Consider the following 18,451-nt stretch of genomic DNA (forward strand, 5'->3'; position numbering starts at 1 on the left):
TTTCCTTGAGGTTGTCCATTTTATTGGCATATCATTACCCATAGTAGTCTCTTATGATCTCTCCCCCCCCCCCAAATTTTCCTTACTTAAAATAAAAAAAAAAAGAAGTATTTATTTGGCTGCATTTGGTCTTCAACTGTGGTGCATGTGGCATGAGGGATCTACCAGGGATGGGACCTGAGTCCCTTCCATTGCAAGGCAGAGTCATAATCACTGGACCACTAGGGAAGTCCCTCCTGCGATGTCTTGTATTTCTGTGGTGTCAGTTGTAACTTCTCCTTTTTCATTTCCGATTTTATTGATTTGGTCTCTCTCTTTTTTTTTCTCTGTGAGTTCGGTTAAAGGTTTATGAATTTTATTCTTTTCAAAGAACCAGCTTTTAGTTTCATTGATCTTTTCTTTCTTTTAGTTTTTATTTCATTTATTTCTGCTCTGATCTGTATAATTTCTTTCCTTCTACAATCTTAGGATTTTCGTTGTTCTTTCTCTAGTTGCTTTGGGACTAGGGCAGCCTTGTCTTAAAAAAAAAAAAAAAAAAAATCACTGGGCTCAAGGAAGAGACCTATGATTGCTACCAAACCTACCGGGGACCGTTTACTGAAGTCTCTTCCCAGGATTTTGTGCTTTGGGATCACTTCATGATTTTACGCCATAAATCATATAATTCATGTCTTTGGTCCTTGGTTGACAGTCGTTCTTCCCTCCCCTGCTGACTGTCACCTAACCACCCACTCTCCCCCAACATAATATTGTTGCATGAATGTCCCTGTGGATGAATGGATGGAGAAAAGGAGAAGAATGGGATGGAACGAATGAACTTAGAAGCTGCCAAGATGCCTGGAAACGCAGAAATTCTCATGATTTGCAAATTTATTGACTGAGAAGGTACTGGGATTGGGAGGCAGTTGTATAGAAACCAGGGAGGGCAAACTGCAGAACAAGCCGCAGCTCCAGAGCTCACTGGCTTCTTCTGGTGGATTCAGATGTGAAGGGCGGAGAAACCTCAGGGCAGTATCATGAGAGCGGTAAGCCCATCCAGCCCACGGAGAACACCTCCTGCTTCTTCGTCTCCGTGGTGTCCAGGGGGGCCTTACTTGCCTGGCCAGGTAGGCGCCTGCTTCTGCTGGGTCTGGTGGCAGACTGGGACGCCCTTGCCACCCCCGGAACCACCCCCGGAGGAGCCGCCGCCGCCGCAGCCGGAACCGCTGCCGCCCCCACCGCTAGAGAAGCAGCCGCCGCCGCCCCCGGAGGAGCCTCCCACGCAGCCGGATCCACTGCCGCCCCCACCGCTGGAAACGCAGCCGCTGACCCCGGAGGAACCGCCGCCGCAGCCGGCGCCGGATGAGCCCCCTCCGTAGCTCTGCTGGGGCAAGCACGGAGTCTGGGAGGTCTGGGAGGACGAGAAGTATCCGGAGCCGCCCCCGGAGGAGATGCCGCCGCAGCCGGAGCCGCCCCCGGAGGAGATGCCGCCGCAGCCGGAGCCGCCCCCGGAGGAGATGCCGCCGCAGCCGGAGCCGCCCCCGGAGGAGATGCCGCCGCAGCCGGAGCCGCCCCCGGAGATGATGCCGCCGCAGCCGGAGCCGCCCCCGGAGATGATGCCGCCGCAGCCGGAGCCGCCCCCACTAGAGACGCCCCCGTAGCTCTGGCACTGGACCTGCTGGCCGGAGGAGCCACCGCCGCCGCTGGAGTAGCAGCCGCCCCCGGAGGAGCCGCCGCCGCTGGAGTAGCAGCCGCCCCCGGAGCCGCCGCCGGAGGAGTAGCCTCCGCAGCCGGAGCTGCCGCCGCCCCCGGAATACTTGATACTTCCACCAGAGCCGCCGCCGCCGCCGCCAGAGTAGCCGCCGCCGCAGCCGGAGCTGCCGCCGCCTCCAGAATACTTGACACTTCCACCCGAGCCGCCGCCGCCACCCCCGGAGCCGCCGCAGCTACCGGAGCCGCCGCCGCCGCCGCCGCCGCTGTAGAAGACGCCGCCGCAGCCGCCGCCGGAGGTTTTCCCACAGCCCACTGGGGGCTGAGGGGTGGGCTGCTTTTTCTGGTGAGACATCTTGTCTAAGGAGGAACGGAACCCTGGAAGGAGAGCAAAGAGCATCAGTGGACCAGCTGCAAGAGGATGCGGCGGCAGAGGCAGCTGCATCCATGGAAACGTCCATCATCCTCTGAGCAGCACTGCCTCGGCCAGGCTTGATGCTCTTTCTGATCGCATTGGAAAGAGCACTCAGCTGGGACTCCTGGGTTAGTGCTTTTAGCAAAGGGTCGTGTTTCCCCTGCGAAAGTCTTTACCAAGTTTTAAATAGCCCACTTAGTGGTACCCATTTCTCTTTCTTTCCCAGCTTTGCTTCAGGCCTCTGCTGTGTGATCTCTGGGCAAATGACCCACACATTTTCTGTTTCCTCATTTCCTGTAAAATGAGATGGGTCAAGTATTTCGCTTCTTAGTTCTCCGATCCCAACACTGAATGCAAATAGAAAATTACCACAAACCTCCACCTAGGGTAGGGGATTTTATCCACTCCTGGCACAACAGAGGGTGGTTTGTTCCAGTGCCAGAGGGCTGTTGCATCCCATTCTTTGCAAAAAAGAATTAGTTTAAACTCTTGGTCTGTTCCAGTGACCTCAGTCATGATCACCTACCAGTTACCAGAAAAGGTAGGCTCCCCCCATTGTCCTGTCTGGAAACAGGAGAAAGGATCCCGATGATCCTTTGGACTAGCATCTCTGACTAGGAGATATCAAGCAAAGCTTGGTAAGGAGGCAAGCTGGGTTGAGGGGACCAAAGTAGCAGGAATTATGTCCAGCATCTCACAAGTCATTTCCTTCTCAGAACATCTTGTGTAAAACAGGCAATGGGTTCTTATGACTGCTAAAATCTCCCCTTCTGCAGCATCCTCTGAATCATTCTTCCTGTTCTCTGAAAGTACACTCAACCTCTCCTCCTTACAAGTTCACAAAGTCCATCCAGTCCATCCACAGGCTGTCTGGGACAGTCTCTGCAGGATGCACTTCTATGGCAGAGACAGGGCATGTCTCTTACAGGGGTGCCAGAGAGACAGGAGATAGTCTTGTCTTTGTGGCATTTACATTTTGGCCAGATCAGAAACACCGTCTGTCCAGCAGTAGCTCAGCTCCATTTCCTGTCTGAAGTCCCTCTGAATATGGATGCAGTTGGAAGAGCAGAGGTCCCGTAGGTCCCAAAGGGGAAAGAGGCCTTGCCCATCTGTCCCCTGGTCCAAATAGCCCACGCAAGCCTGGGCAAGACCAACTTGGAAGAGGAGAGCCAGTAGAACACATACTTACCCAAAGCACCAGGAAGGATGAGTGAGGAGAGGAGATGCTGGCTGTGTGAGGAGCACTGGAGCTTCTGAGGTTTTATACTTTCTGATGAGTTCTGACTCATCAGCTATCGATCTGGACCAGCCTTTCATGTTTGGACTCAGTTACGTGACCTTTGTCTGTCACCCCACCTCCCTGTGATTGTAGTCATGGGGTGACCCATTCACGAAGATTTTGGCATTCTTGAGATGGGCAGCCTCCTGTATGACCTGCCCCTTCTCTGATGCAACTGTGAAGCAGGCTGGCTAGCAGGGATGGTCAGCCAGAGTGGATGTTAGACATTGTTTTCAAAACTTCTGGCATGGGGCCCATGCCATCACCAGAGGGCTGTGCTTCAGGAATAGGTCTCAGACTCTTCAAGCAACCTAAGAGAGTCCCACTGGAGTTCTCAGTCTTTGGTCCAAGAAGTAGAAACTTCCATATCCCACTCTTTGGCTCCTGGTCCTATTGCTTGGAACCTCTTAGAATTTTAGAGAGATCCTGTTTCTTCTTTGCCAAGTTTCTCCCCCGGGGTTTCACATGTGCTTCACTGGGTTGTTCCTATCTTGTTTCCTGTCTTGAGAGTGTGTTAGCACCTAGCACCCAGTTCTGGGTTGCACAACATGGACAGCGCCATAAGTAATGGGGCACTGGTAGCAATTTTGATTTACTCCTAAAGACAATGAATGTCTAAAAATACTGATCTTCACTGTTGACTTTCCTTGTAAAAGAACAAGCTAAAGAGATAGACCCTGTGGTTCTTCCCACCATGGCCATTCAGCTCTGGGGTCTTGTCTTGTGTGGTAACACTGACCTCAGTCTAAGAGGCAGCCATGGAATGGAATGGACTTGAGATTAGGTGCCTGGATTTGGGTGCTGCCTCTGCTACTTGCCAGGTGTATCACCTTGGGTAAAGTCAGAGTACCTTATGCAGTGCCTACACACTGGAGGCACTTAGTAAGCATTTGTTGATTATTGAACAAACTTTCTGATACTCAGTTACCTTGTCTATCAAATAAGAATGGTAGTAGTTGTTTTACTGACGCTGCAAGGGAGTCCACAGATGGCTCGAGGCAAGCTCTTATCTAAGAAAATAACTTGGAAATTCCTGGCTGACCCTGGACCAGTAGCATCAACTCTGTGTATGAGGAACAGCATTTTGTCCTCTTCTTTCATCATTGGAACTCAACTGCTATTGTTTCAGATATCACATTTGAAGTTAGTTCCACCCAGATGTGTGTTGACATGAGAGCTCCAATAATAAATTGACGCTTAATTATGGTGGAGTTTTAATGATCTGCATGATCTGATTAGACTGCGGCCTTCAGAAACTTGTGGCACTAGTTTTAGTTTGGAGAGCATGAACCCAGGTGAACCCAGGAGGAGCCCAGGTGCTCCCCTCCTGAGAGAATAGCCAGGAGGGAGAAGTCTGGATCTGTTGGAGAAAGCATGTTTCAACTTGAAGCTGAGGCATCATGGAGGTTTTGGAGGGGAAAAAAGGCTCCAACTAGCTGTGGGTATAATAAAAGACGCATAATAAAGGACAGCTTTATTTTTCTGGGTTCGCTGGAGAAGAGGAGAAGATGTGGACCATGGTTCCCATACTGATCTGTGGACCCATGTTGGCTCATTATTGTGTGTACCCTAGTCCTTAGGAAAATGTAAGTAAAAAGATGTCAGCAGACTCTTTGTGAGAAGGAAAGTCTAATTCAGAAATCATGAGCCTCCTACCTTTTTTGGGCGTATATTAAGACTTCATTTCTTTTAAAAGAGATGTTGACAAGAGGTCCAAGTTGTTTCTTTCATGTCCTTATTTGTCAAAATGAGAGTTTGGCTATCATATTATTTGGTTATCACAGTTTTTTTTGAGGGAGATGTTACTTCTTTATGAAATTCTAAAGTTTGGGAATCTCAAGTGCAGGTGACTCCAAAGAGCTAATAATCTTGAAATTGCCTGTGTTAGTTTGGAGCAATTATGTTCTTAAGGGAAAGATATGATATTTTCTTTCTATCAAGTTTAATATCCTAATGCTTTATTCATTAATCCAGCCAACTGTTTTGCCAAAAGCTTCAACTTTTGTTTCAGTTTTGAAAGATTTGTTAACAAAAGAAACTACTTGTTAAACAAAAATAAACAATTTCAATATTTAATAGAGAATTATCTAACTTACTTTCAATATGCAATCATTAAAAGAAAACACTAGAGGAATGTAATAGCACATACATCACCTAACTGGGACCAAATAGCACCCAGATTCAAACAGTGCTGGAAAGTCCCATGTAACAGCAATCTGGAGTCTCAGTTGGAAAAAGATACTGGATGATGCATCCACCCTAAAGGGTGAGACTTCAAAATTGCAATTTTTGGGGTCTCGCTTATAATTTCAGGCCACAAACTGATACTGTCGTCAGTTTGTGAACAAATTGAAGCTCTGGTTTCACATTAATCTTTTTTTTTTTTTTTTTTTTTACAGTACTGTTTGTTTTATCTTGTGAGTCAGAGGATTTTGTTAAGCCCCGGGTGTGGTTGGCCAGACCTCCTCCAGGGGCTCAAGAATTCTAAGACCTGCTCTCTGTCTTTTCTATATTGCCGCTGATTTTACTAGAAAAAATCAGTACACTCATGAGCAGACACGTAGTCAGGGCACTGACCAGGCAGGTCAGAAGCACGGTCAGAGGTCTGCTCTGCGTTCTTGTCTCTGAAGCCTGAACAAGACTACTTCCATTTAATTTCTCTAATACCAACAGCAGTGTGCTGGGCAGTGTGCTATGGATTACAGAGGAGTTTTTTATAGCTGTGCATGGATCCCCTTGGTAGATTTGGGGGAGGGGTACTCCATGCCTGCCACTGCTACTCTGTATGACTTTTACTAAGGAAAATCTTCTGTTACATCTACTTTGTTAACATGTGGAAGAGGCTGATGCAACATGGTATTGAGAGCTGTGCTTGATCTTGTGGCTCTGAGTTAACCTTGCCTCAAGTATGAGACATGAACCTGATTCTCCATTTTATCCCTTTCAACCAGAAGTAGGGGGATATCTGTGTGGAAGTGGTTGATGATTACATATTATCATTATCAATGAGGAAATGATGAAAGTTTGTAGAATTATGACACTTAAGTATTTGGAGTTTGCAAATCTTGGCATGTCAGATTTCTAAAATTTGTAGCTTTTAGACACTTAAATCTGCATATGTGCTTGCTAGTACATCTGGGTTCTGTAGCCTCACAAATAAAGTCGTGGTTCCTGCCTATAACTGTATCCTTAGAGGGGATGGCCCTTACAGCAAATCTTTCATAATTAGCAGGTGCTCAGTAAATACTGATGGTAAATTGAAGGTAATTATTGAGACCCACTGACTGACAGCCCTGTAGGAGGCAGTACCTGGTCCCTGTTCCCAGGCAATCCCCAGTGTGAGGGGAGATCACGGCTCTTGAGCTGAGGAACCCCCAATCTGATAGACGCCTGCTCATCACAATTTTTAAGTACCTAAATCTTCATATTTGCATTCTCATGACAGAGTGTTGACAACCTACCTGAGGAAAAAAGGGCAATGGATGGCTTGTAAAGAATAAAATGGACACAGGGCAGGGGTTCAGGAGTACTGGCAGGTCAGGCATAGACCTTGCAAGCCCTTGGTGTTGTTTATATTCAATGGGAAAAGTTTTCTCTTAGTCACAGACCAAGAGGCGTCTCAGCGCCCCAGGCACCCCCTGGGTTGCCATTTGTCTCCTCTCTCCAGCCCTCCTGATCAGCAGTTTCTGTTACTTAGAGATCGGGCAGAAGGACAGCTCCTAGCTGCTGGAATTCCTTCTCCAGGAAGCTTCCCTGGGTTCATCCCAACCACTGTTTCCATCTCTCTTGCCACTTTCCCTTTTCAAGGTCTTAAGGAATGATTGTACCTTTACAGCCTGCTAGTGACACAACCAGAAGCCTTGTCCCCTTTGTCAAGTTACAACTGACAAACCTTGAGATCAGGGTCTCCTTTAGTTCTTGACGGCCCACTGGGACCTTCTCAGGATGTGTTTACTCTTGAGATGTATGTCTTTTAGGTGTTCCTGGAGCTCATACTTGCAGGGAGGAGGAGGACCGCGGCTGAGATGTTCTGCATTCCCAAGGAGCTTGTAGCATGTGGGGTGAGCCGCACACCTGGGGACTTCCTGTCTGGATAAACTCTTGGGTTTATGGACCGCTGTCACGTGTCTTATTCTTTTCTCATAACAGTCCTGTGTGCTCCGGGATATGTTATCCTCATTCCCCAGCTGAGGAAGTGCCTCATGGAGGCCAGTGCAATTGCTTAAATTCCCATAGCCAGGATTTGCACTCAGTTCTTTTGATTCTAAACCTTGTGTTCTTTCTAAGCACTACATAGCTCTTCTTTTGGATCAATGTGGGCAGAACAAAGGGATTGCACCCACTCTCCTTCCAAGTCAGGCTCAGGTTTGTGCCCTCTGGGAAGTAGGGGACAGAGGAACCTCACATGGGCTCTCCTAGCTCCCCAGGAACTCTTGTATGCATTGGTAGATGGCAGCAGCTAGACGGACAGTGATCACCCAATCGGCTTCTGTCATTTGTAGAGGTAGATGACAATCCCAAAGCCCAGAGAAGTTAACCCACTTCCCAAGGCCACACAGAAGGGCCAAGTGTAGAACCTGGGTCTTTCCTCCCAGCTCAGTACTCCTACTACAGATCTAAGTTGTGACTGTCTGCTTTCTCCTGACAAGAGTACCTCCAGGTGTTGGCAGTGAGACCAGAGAGTTGTTAAAATGACAGTAAAAGTCCTTCAGAGCTGAGCAGACACGCTCGAGGAAGCTGCTGGGCCTGGGTGCTCTAGCCTCTGGGCCTGGAAGTTAACTGATGATGTCATGAAGCCCTTTCACAGGTGGGTAGCTGCTCCGTAGCCTGAGGGCTTAGGGCCTACTTCCTGGGCTTACACATAAAGTTTATAGCATGGAGGTGCAGTGAGCAGCATTTGTGGGCCTGATCTCCTGCCCTGAGATGGGCAATGTCCCTTGACCCCTATAAGGACTTTCACACATGGTGGTGATAGCAGGTCCAAGCATGTTGGCTCTTTGACCACCTTCTCCACGGGTGTCTGTGGGTGGAAAATCCAGGTGGTTTTAACTGAATCCGAAGTCAAATGGAATCTTGGAAATCAATATGACGCAGAGGGAAAAGCAAAAGCATTTCAAATCCATAGCCTTAAAGGCTTTTTGGCCTAAAGGTTTAACCTAGTTTTTCCCTTTGTTTAAATTATTTTTTATTGAAATACAGCTGCTTTACAATGTTGTGTTATTGTCTACTGTACAGCAAAGTGAATCAGATATGTAGATAAATATATATATGTATATATCTCCTCTTTTTTGGATTTTCTTTCCTTTTAGTTCAACACAGAGCATTGAGTAGAGCTCCCTTTTCTGTACAGTAGCTTCTCGTTAGTTATCTATCTTATTCACAATAGTGTATATATGTCAGTCCCAATCTTCCAGCTCATCCTCCCGACCCTTTGGTATCCATATGTTTATTCTCTACGTCTGTGTCTCCATTTCTGCTTTGCAGATGAAATCGTCTATACCATTTTTTAGATTCCACATCCATATGTTAATATATGATATATGTTTTTCTCTTTCTGACTTACTTCACTCTGTATAACAGTCTCTAGGTTCATCCATGTCTCTACAAATGATCTAATTTTGTTCCTTTTTGTGGCTGAGAAATATTCCATTGTATATTTGGACCACATCTTCTTTGTCCATTTAATCCCAGTTTTTCAGGCATATGCTGCTTTAGGTGACCATGCCAAGGCACTTCTATTCTGGGGGTCATTGAAAATCAGGGCAAGGTGAGTGCTCCCTCCACTTTTGTTTTGAATCCTCTTTGGTACTGATATGCTACTTTCAGAAATTGCCTCGTCTGCCCTGGGTTTTGGGTGTAACTTCTCTCTTACTTACAAACTGTACATAGGATTTGCTACTGAAGATCAGAATCTAGATCCAGTCTCTGTCTTGGCCAGGAAAGCTTGTTCCTCAGACTTTCTGGCTTTTCTTAATTTTTGTTCATTCTTACAATGATACTCTTTATTTCAATAGCTGAGCTTGTTAAAATCAGGTGGATGACTTGGGGCAAATCTTCTCACTGCCTACAGAGTAGAAAATGATCAGTTTGGTTGGAGAGTTTCTAGTGACTTCTTTCTTTTGTTTCATCTATGTGCTCAGAATCCCAAGGTGAGAGACTATAGGACCATTGTTCTCATCTGTGTAGGTTCCCAGGGTCTTTCCTTCTGCACTATGAGCACTGTCCAGGCACGATCAGATCCTCCTAAATCTCCAAATCTCCACAGGGCTGGCCTCAGTTTGAATATTTGATAAATATTTGATCAACCAAGAAGATGATACTAGGGCTATTATAATCTGATTTATTTTTCCATGGAAAGTAGCTTATATAAATTGGTCATGGCAAACTGCCTCCCCCTTGCCATCCCTCATCTTCCATCCAAGGCACCTCATTGCCCCATTGTCTTCTGCTTCTTATTTTTCAGAATCTCCCTTGGATCATGACTTCCAGAGATCCTGACCACCTATGATCCAGTGGTCAGCTTTCTGACTGGACCTGAAGCAGCTCCAGGTGACCTGTGAGGTTTGCAGTCTCTGATCTGTTCTGAAGGGTAGGGATCAGAAACTTTTCTGAGGACTTGGGATCAGGGAGGACCTGTGCTCTAAACCTGGGCCAACCACCAGTGACTCGTGAGTCTGGGCCACGCACTACCCCCCAGACCTGTTCCTTCATCCATAAGGTCAATCTGACTTAGTCCTGTATTGGTTTCCTTTCAGGCAACCTCTCCTTCCCCTACCCCTGGCCAAGTCCACTCTTTGGACGGAGAGGAGGGAAAGATGAGGAGGGTCAGAGGCAGTGATAGGAAAAAAACTAGATGGAATGATAAGAGTCACAGGCCTCTTGGAAAAGAGCGTAGAAACTCTCGTATCTCCCTTTATGCCAGCCTCAGGCTCAAATCAGAGGCATTTTGGGAACTTTTGTCCCCCAAGAGCATTTCGACTCCTGAGCTGACTATGGAGGAGGAGGAAGGGGGACAGCAGGAGGGCTGGGTGAGGAAAGTTGGCCTGTGTTATGAGTAACATTTGCACCGTATCATTACCCAAGGTGGATGTAATTACACTGGATTAAGAAAGGCATGTGAACACACTGCGTTGCTTTAGAACCTCCTGCAATTAACATCTATTCTCTTGGGTCTCAGAGGAAGGATTAATTTGGCTCCTGAGTATTCCTTTACTGTGAATCCCTTGGTAGTGGAACTGGCCTTCTTACCCTCTAGTAGTGAGTTATTCTGCTGTAAAATACAAATGGGGGGAGCAAAAAAAGCCTCACTACAAATAATTTGAAAACAAAGCAAAGAAAAAGTCACCTTTAATTCCAGTATTCAGATAGAACTGGTGTTAAGGTTTTGGTGATTATTTTTATCTTGCTCTTTTTTCTTTTCATTTATCCTTCCCTTTTATATAAACTCTCAGTTTGGGGTGCTGATTTTCCACATGACTTTGTTATCATGCGCTTACCGTAGTGTTCCTAAAACACCTCTGATTTGAGCCCGAGGCTGACACCCAGGGAGATGTGAGAGTCTCTATGCTCTTTTCCATGGTCTCTTAACCACTAGTTTTAGTGCCTGTGTTGCACTGCCCATTCTGAGTTGTACCACTTAGACCTTCCAGCTATCCTGGAACCTCTGAACCCTCAAGACCTTGTTATTGAATTTTGTTGGGTCTTAGTTGTCTCCCTGATGGACTGCTGGTGGGACTTTATATGTAGGATGGCTGCACAGTAGCTGAGGAGAAGAAAGGTTGTCATGTGAGTAGCATCCTCCCCCTTTACTTCTCATCTCCCCTGACTCTCCTTGTGCAGGACCTAGCGCCTCAGTTTTCCGAGACTCTGTCTAGTTCCACAGTATCGTTGTTTGCCTCCAGAGGTTTTCATCTTGTCTCCTTCAATGTGATCTTCTCTTCACAGGCTTCTGGGTCACCATTCCCTTGGGAACATGTGATCTGAAGCAATGTCTTTTAATGTGTGTGTGAGAGGATATGGGAGGGGAGGCCATGAGGAGGGCAGGGGAGTATGCATTTGGAAAAAAAAGTCACCAGTGTAATGGGACCTGAGTGCCTGAGGGGGCCAAGGGAGGCAGAGAAGAGAAGCAGCTGGAAACTTCTTCTTGGAAGAGGTAAGTTTTGTGTTAGGATTGGGAACCAGTGAAAACCATAGATAGGTTTCTCCAGATCTAGGCTTTGGGTCTCGTGTTGCCTTCATGTGTATGTGTATACATGTGATACATGTACATAAGTCTGTGTGTGTCTGTCTGCTCGCCCCGTGCCTGACTCTTTCTTATAGAACCTGTTCTCTCTCTCCTTGGACAGGATTGTGGGCACTCCTTCTTGGCCCTGAGATTGCTCTCGACCCTCACTTGTTAACCAGCTCTCAGTGTCTGTGACAACAGTATTGTGTGTGTGGGACTGACCCACATCTTGCATCACAACCTGTTTCTCTAGCCATGGCAGTGGATTTGCTCTATTATGTCATGCTTCTGCTCAAAATCTTCAGTGTCCCCACATCGGGATGAAGCCTAGGTTTCTTAGTTCAAAGGGCCTTTTGTGGTTCAGTTTCTGCTCAACTCTGACTGTTCCCCTCATACTCATAACTCAGTCGCTTCAGTCATGTCCGACTCTTTGCAACCCCATGGACTGTAGCCTTCCAGGCTCCTTGACCGTGGGGTTTTCCCTGCAAGAATATTGGAGTGGGTTGCTATGTCCCCCTCCAGGGGACTATTCCCCTAGAGGAGCATTTTGCTCCAGAGGAGCAAATGCTATGTTTGTATTTTTTCCTGAGATTTCCCCTGCACCTGTGAATGCCCCCTTTTCTCAATGTGCCTAACTTCTATTTTCCTTTCAACATTCTATTACATAGCACTCCTCCAGGAAACCTTCCCCAGCGCCCCAGTCTGATGGCAAGAGCACTTCGCCTTGCAGGACACCCTGTCTCCCACTAGGCTGAGGTCTCTTTGAAGGGGTGCCAGATCTTGATCACTGTCCTGCACATCAAGCATTCAGCACAGTATTTGGCACAGTCCACAGGGGATGCGTGTAGAATGGATGGATAAATGAATGAACTGCTCTTCATCTGCCCACTCCTGGAATTGCCAGTGATCTGGATAGTAGCTGTTTTAGCCTGGGTGGGGTGGATATTAAGTCTTCGTCCTATTTTCACCTCTCCAACAGGATAGTTTGCTCCTGCAGGTCAGGGATGGCATTTGTAGCTCTTAGCAAACCTGTGGACACACTAGGCTCTGAGTCAGTTTTTATTGAAAAGAGAAGAAAAAAAAAAGAAAAGGAATGAGGTAGAGAATGAAGGAGAGGAGAGAGAGAAGGGATCACGGGATTGTTTCAGGATTTATAACAGTGCTGGTTTGTGTCTGGTCTGAATGTCTTTCTCTCTCTATCCAAATTTGGGTTCTTTGACCTAATTCTGGCAACTCCAAGAAATTACATAAGGCCACTAAGGGGGGAGATAATTGAGATTAGATAGTTTTAGAAGTTTTAAAGTGAATGTCAGGATAGGCTTTTGAATTATTGTGTGTGATTTCATTATCAATATAGTCAATACATATTAACCTACAAGTACCCGTCCTTATAGGTTAATATACTCAAGTGTGGATGTGAGATAAGTACGAATGTAAGAGCTGGTCTATAAAAAAGGCCGAGCACTGAAGAATTAATGCTTTCGAATTGTGGTATTGGAGAAGACTCTTGGAAGTCTCTTGGACTGCAAGGAAGTCAGATCTTTAATCCTAAAGGAAATAAATCAACCTTGAATATTTATTGGAAAGGCTGTTGCTGAAGTTCCAATACTTTGGCCACTTGATGTGAAAAACCGACTCACTGGAAAAGATCCTGATGCTGGGAAAGATTGAAGGCAAAAGGAGAAGAGGGTGGCAGAGGAAGAGATGGTTAGAGGGGGTCACTGACTCAATGGACATGATTTTGAGCACGGGCTTGCAAAAGGTCGGACACGACTTAGCGACTGAACAATGACACCACCACTCATCCTTCCTCTTAGAGATAAAATTCTTTCTCCTTCTCTTCCCTTCCTCTTTCCAAACAGGGTAGAGAGAATAATGAGCATCTGACTGAAGTATGGGATGTTACTCAAGATTACAGAAGGCACTATGGATGCAAGATAGACACCAGAAGAAAATCTCTTTTTGTGGAAGAAAGTAGTATTTTTCCTATGGGAAGAGGTGAGGTGGTAAGTAGGTGAGTCCTGGGGAAGGAGAGAGAGACCAACAGGAAAGAGATTCTAACAGGATTATGAGTCAAAGCAGGAATACTCAATTTCTGTGCCATAAAATTTGCCAATAGAATTAAAAGAATAATTCAAGAATGTGAAAATACTTGCTTGATTTCTGCTTAAATTGATGAAAAGATTAGCTTATTGTTAGTCAACAGGATAAAATGTTGAGATTGGCTTGAACAACTAGCCTGACTGAACTTAGCTGAGAACAACTAGAAAAACTGGCCAAAATATAAAAGACTTGTGTTTGAAGACACTGGAGAGCTTCCAAGGCAGTGAAGATTTTAGAGTCAAGATCATGGAGAGAAAGAAAGCAAAGTGAGTCCTGTATGCCGTGCCACTTTTCCACTGGGAAATTTAGAAATTAAAGCACCAGCTGAGAATATGATCAGAAAGTGGTGGCTAGGAGACTGAGAAGACGAACAGTCTTTAAGCTTTATCACAGAACTTGAGAGGCAAATGTTGGATTTCACAAAGCCAGACACCAAAGTCTATTCTGTATGTTTTCATGGCATGACTAAACTAAGATGTTGCAAGAAAAGTTTTTCTATTTGATGAATAGGGTAAGTGATATGGAAGCCTGAGAGCAGCTTTTGTTATGTTGGTGATATTTTACTTTTTGATCTATAGGCTGCATTACAAAAATATGTTCATGCTGTGATAATTCATTAAGTTTTACAGTTAAGATTTACATAATTTTATGTAAATACATTAACCTTGTACTGAGTGTATTAAAAATAAGATCAATGACATAAAATTTGACTGTCAAAATATGTATATATATATTAATATCTGATTAAATTATTCATGTATTTACTTGTTCTCTATGATTCATTATGATGTTTTACTCCTCATAATCCCCACTGGATCCTATGTGGATTACAGAAGAGTTACATACAGTGAGGTGTGCTTGCCACTGCTGAATCACATGTTCTCCTTATTTTAGTAGCTATGCACTACGGTTTTTTTCTCTTAGGAAAATACTGAAGTTTGTGTGTTTGGATACTAAGTTCTTTTCTTACTAATCTTGGAATTTGAGGTAAGTCACTTGACTTTACCTTAAAACAAGATATAAAATAATACCAACCTCACAATTATTGGATTAGCATATGAGAAAGCCAAATTCCAACCCTAGACCATGAATGAATTTTATTTTTTAAACTTTTTATTGGAGTATAATTGACTTAGCCTTCTTCAATGGCTCAGTGGTAAAGAATCTGCCTGCAATTCAGCAGACACAGGAAACATGGATTGGATCCCTGGGTTGGGAAGATCCTCTGGAGGAAATGGCAACCCACTCCAGTATTCTTGCTTGGGAAAATCCCATGGACAGAGGAGCCTGGCGGGCCACAGTTCATAGGGTTGTAGAGTCAAACATGACTGAGCGCAGACATGCGTACACTTGATTGATTTACAGTGCTGTGTTAGTTTCAGATTTACAGCAAAGTAAATCAGCTATACACATACATATATTCACTCTCCTCTAGTGGAGAAGGAAATAGCAACCACCTCCAGTATTCTTGCCTGGAAAAATCCCATGGTCAAAGCAGTCTGGTGGGCTATAGTCCACGGAGTCACAGGAGTCGGACACGACTTGGTGACTAAACCACTCTTTTTTAGATGCTTTCCCCATGTAGGCCATTATAGAGTATTGAGTAGAATTCTGTGTGCATTTTTATTTTTTAAAATTAGAAACATTTTTCTTTAGATCTTTATATCATACCTAGTACCTTATGCAAGTCTATAGGAGAGTTTTTCTTTCTTTTTTTTCATTTATTTTTATTAGTTGGAGGCTAATTACTTTACCATATTGTAGTGGTTTTTGCCATATATTGACATGAATCAGCCATGGATTTACGTGTCCCCATCCTGAACCCCCCTCCCACCTCCCTCTCCATCCCATCCCTCTAGGTCATCCCAGTGCACCAGCCCTGAGCACTTGTCTCATGCATCCAACCTGGGCTGGAGATCTGTTTCACACTTGATAGTATACATGTTTCAATGCTATTCTCTCAGATCATCCCACCCTCGCCTTCTCCCAGAGTCCAAAAGTCTGTTCTGTACATCTGTGTCTTTTTCTGTCTTGCATATAGGGTTATTGTTACCATCTTTTTAAATTCCATATATATGTGTTAGTATACTGTATTGGTGTTTATCTTTCTGGCTTACTTCACTCTGTATAATGGGCTCTAGTTTCATTCATCTCATTAGAACTGATTCAAATGTATTCTTTTTAATGGCTGAGTAATATTCCATTGTGTATATGTACCACAGCTTTCCTATCCATCTGTCTGCTGATGGGCATCTAGGTTGCTTCCATGTCCTGGTTATTATAAGCAGTGCTGTTATGAACATTGGGGTACATGTGTCTCTTTCAGATCTGGTTTTATAGGAGAGGTTTTCATTCACAGTTGGATGTTTATCTCCAGTTTCTGAATTTCAGAGTCCCTGAGGTCAAGGATACATTTCACTTGGAATTATCTTCCTCCAGGAAATATGAGAGTGAACATTCTTAATTGGTAGGAAGGATTAGGAAATGCAATCTGGGAATATAAACCACTCAACTGAGTGCTTGCAAAGGAAAAGCAAGAGAAGAGGTACTTTCCCTCCCCATCTCCATCCCTCCCTTGAAAAAATGACTTACGTTTGAAGATTGTGGGAAGAGGTAGGAAATATTTACTATACAGGTGTAAATATATAACTGGGTGATACTTTGCAGAGAATGAAGAAAATGCTATTTAAATGTTATTTCTGACTTTCAAAAAGATCTTACTGAGCTTAATATTTTCACTTATTTGCTAATAAGGATAGATTGTCAAACTAAAATTTTATTTTAATCATTTCTTCATGCCATGAGTAGAATGCATGAAAGTGATATTTTGTAACACTTGATATATTTTCCAGAAATGTTTATAGTTATGTACTACTTTTAATGTGTATTAGAGCAAACACTACAGATTTATGACTTTTATGGATATTATTATGGATATCCATATAGTCAAAACTATGCTTTTTCCAGCAGTCATGTATGGATGTGAGAGTTGGACCAAAAAGAAAACTGAGCACCAAAGCATTGATGCTTTTGAACTGTGGTGTTGGAGAAGACTCTTGAGAGTCCCTTGGACTGCAACAAGATCCAGCCAGTCAATCCTAAAGGAAATCAGTCCTGAATATTCATTGGAAGGACTGAGGTTGAAGCTGAAACTCCAATACTTTGGCCACCTGATGCGAAGAGCTGACTCATTTGAAAAGACCCTGATACTGGGAAAGATTGAAGGTGGGAGGAGAAGGGGATGACAGAGGATGAGTTGGTTCAATGGCATCACCGACTTGATGGACATGAGTTTGAGTAAACTCCGGGAGTTGGTGATAGACAGGGAAGCCTGGCATGCTGAATCCATGGGGTCACAAAGAGTTGGACATGACTGAGCAACTGAGCTGAACTGAAGGTAACTAGATCTCACATGCCACAAGAGAAGATGGAGTGCAAAAGGAGAAGTAGGTGGCAAAGGATGAGGTTGTTAGTATCACTGACTCAATGGATATGAGTTTCAGCACGCTCTGGGAGATGGTGAAGGACAGGGTAGCCTGGTGTACTGTAGTCCATGGGGTCACAAGAAGTAAGACACAACTGAGCGACTGAACAACAACAATGGATATTATTGCTTAGAATAATCTTGTTTTTAAATTTCAATAAACTTAATTACATAATGGTATATGATTAGCTATGCATTACTGGAAAACTATACATTATGTTTCACTTCTAAAAAATGAAAGATTTGATGGAAATCTGTATCATTTTCTAAATAAAGATGTAGAATGAATGAAAAAAAAAGAATGAGGAAAGAGAAAGCAATATGCTGTCATATACCTTTTCAAATAAATTTGGCTAAGTAAACACAGTGAGTCAATCTAGAGAAAAGTATTAATAATACAGATGATGCATGGATATGGGAAAACCTATGAAGGAGGTATGTAAATTACTGCAGTTTCAGAAACCCTAGACTACTATGTGGACCCTACTGCCTTCATTTGGAGGGTTCCAGACATCCTCCTGGGTTATACAGACTGCTCTGTAGAAGTCTGGTCCCCATGTTTAGTTAAGGACAGAGGGAAGGGTCAGAAGTGTGAGGGCAAGTCCACCTCTCTCTCTCCTCAACCTGAGGGAGATGCAGATTCAGGAGCATCTGTTTTTGGAGGCAGGTCAGAGACACACCATGAAGTAGGCTGCATATCCTCTGGGACACTAGTCCTACTGCGAGTGCCCCAGCTTCTTCTGTTCTGCCTCCAACTCATTCTCAAAAATGTGTTGTGATGAGACCCTGGGGACTGAATCAGTGTCAGGAAATGTGAGGCAGCCTCCCAGTGTCATCACTAGCTGGTTGTGGGACCACACGTAATGTGACTGAATCTCTCTGAGTCTATCTCCTCGTGTGTAAAATGGTTTTGCTCTGCCTGTGTTTTGTGGATGTTGTGAGGATTAAAAAAGATCTATTATTCCAGAAAGCTATTAGAAAATGGTGTTTTGGAGAAGGAAACGGCAACCCACTCCAATATTCTTGCCTGGAAAATCCCATGGACGGAGGAGCCTGGCAGGCTACAGTCCATGGAGTCTCAAGAGTCAGACACGACTTAGCGACAAAACCACCAAGAAGACATAGTACTCAGTTCCATTTATTTGGTTGGGGAGTGGTTATCTTTAAAAGTTACTCAAAGTGAAGTAATCACCTTGAGTTTTTGATCTCTGAAACCATGGTCCTTATAATAATTTAGTTCTCTGCAAACAGTATCTA

General features: G+C 44.5%; 1 protein-coding gene across 1 annotated transcript; it reads right to left on the minus strand.

The window, feature by feature from the left end:
- Positions 1–1,061: 1,061 nt before the first annotated feature.
- On the minus strand, positions 1,062–2,044 carry LORICRIN (loricrin cornified envelope precursor protein). Its single transcript, XM_061119889.1, has one exon. It carries the CDS (start codon positions 2,042–2,044, stop codon positions 1,091–1,093), a length of 954 nt encoding a protein of 317 aa, XP_060975872.1. The 3' UTR covers positions 1,062–1,090.
- Positions 2,045–18,451: the final 16,407 nt, after the last annotated feature.

Source organism: Dama dama, chromosome 20, assembly GCF_033118175.1.
Source record: "Dama dama isolate Ldn47 chromosome 20, ASM3311817v1, whole genome shotgun sequence".
NCBI classification, from domain to species: domain Eukaryota; kingdom Metazoa; phylum Chordata; class Mammalia; order Artiodactyla; family Cervidae; genus Dama; species Dama dama.

What these genes read in the sequence shown, in the direction of transcription:
- LORICRIN (XM_061119889.1), bottom strand. Translation starts at nt 2,044, where the DNA reads ATGTCTCACCAGAAAAAGCAGCCCACCCCTCAGCCCCCAGTGGGCTGT.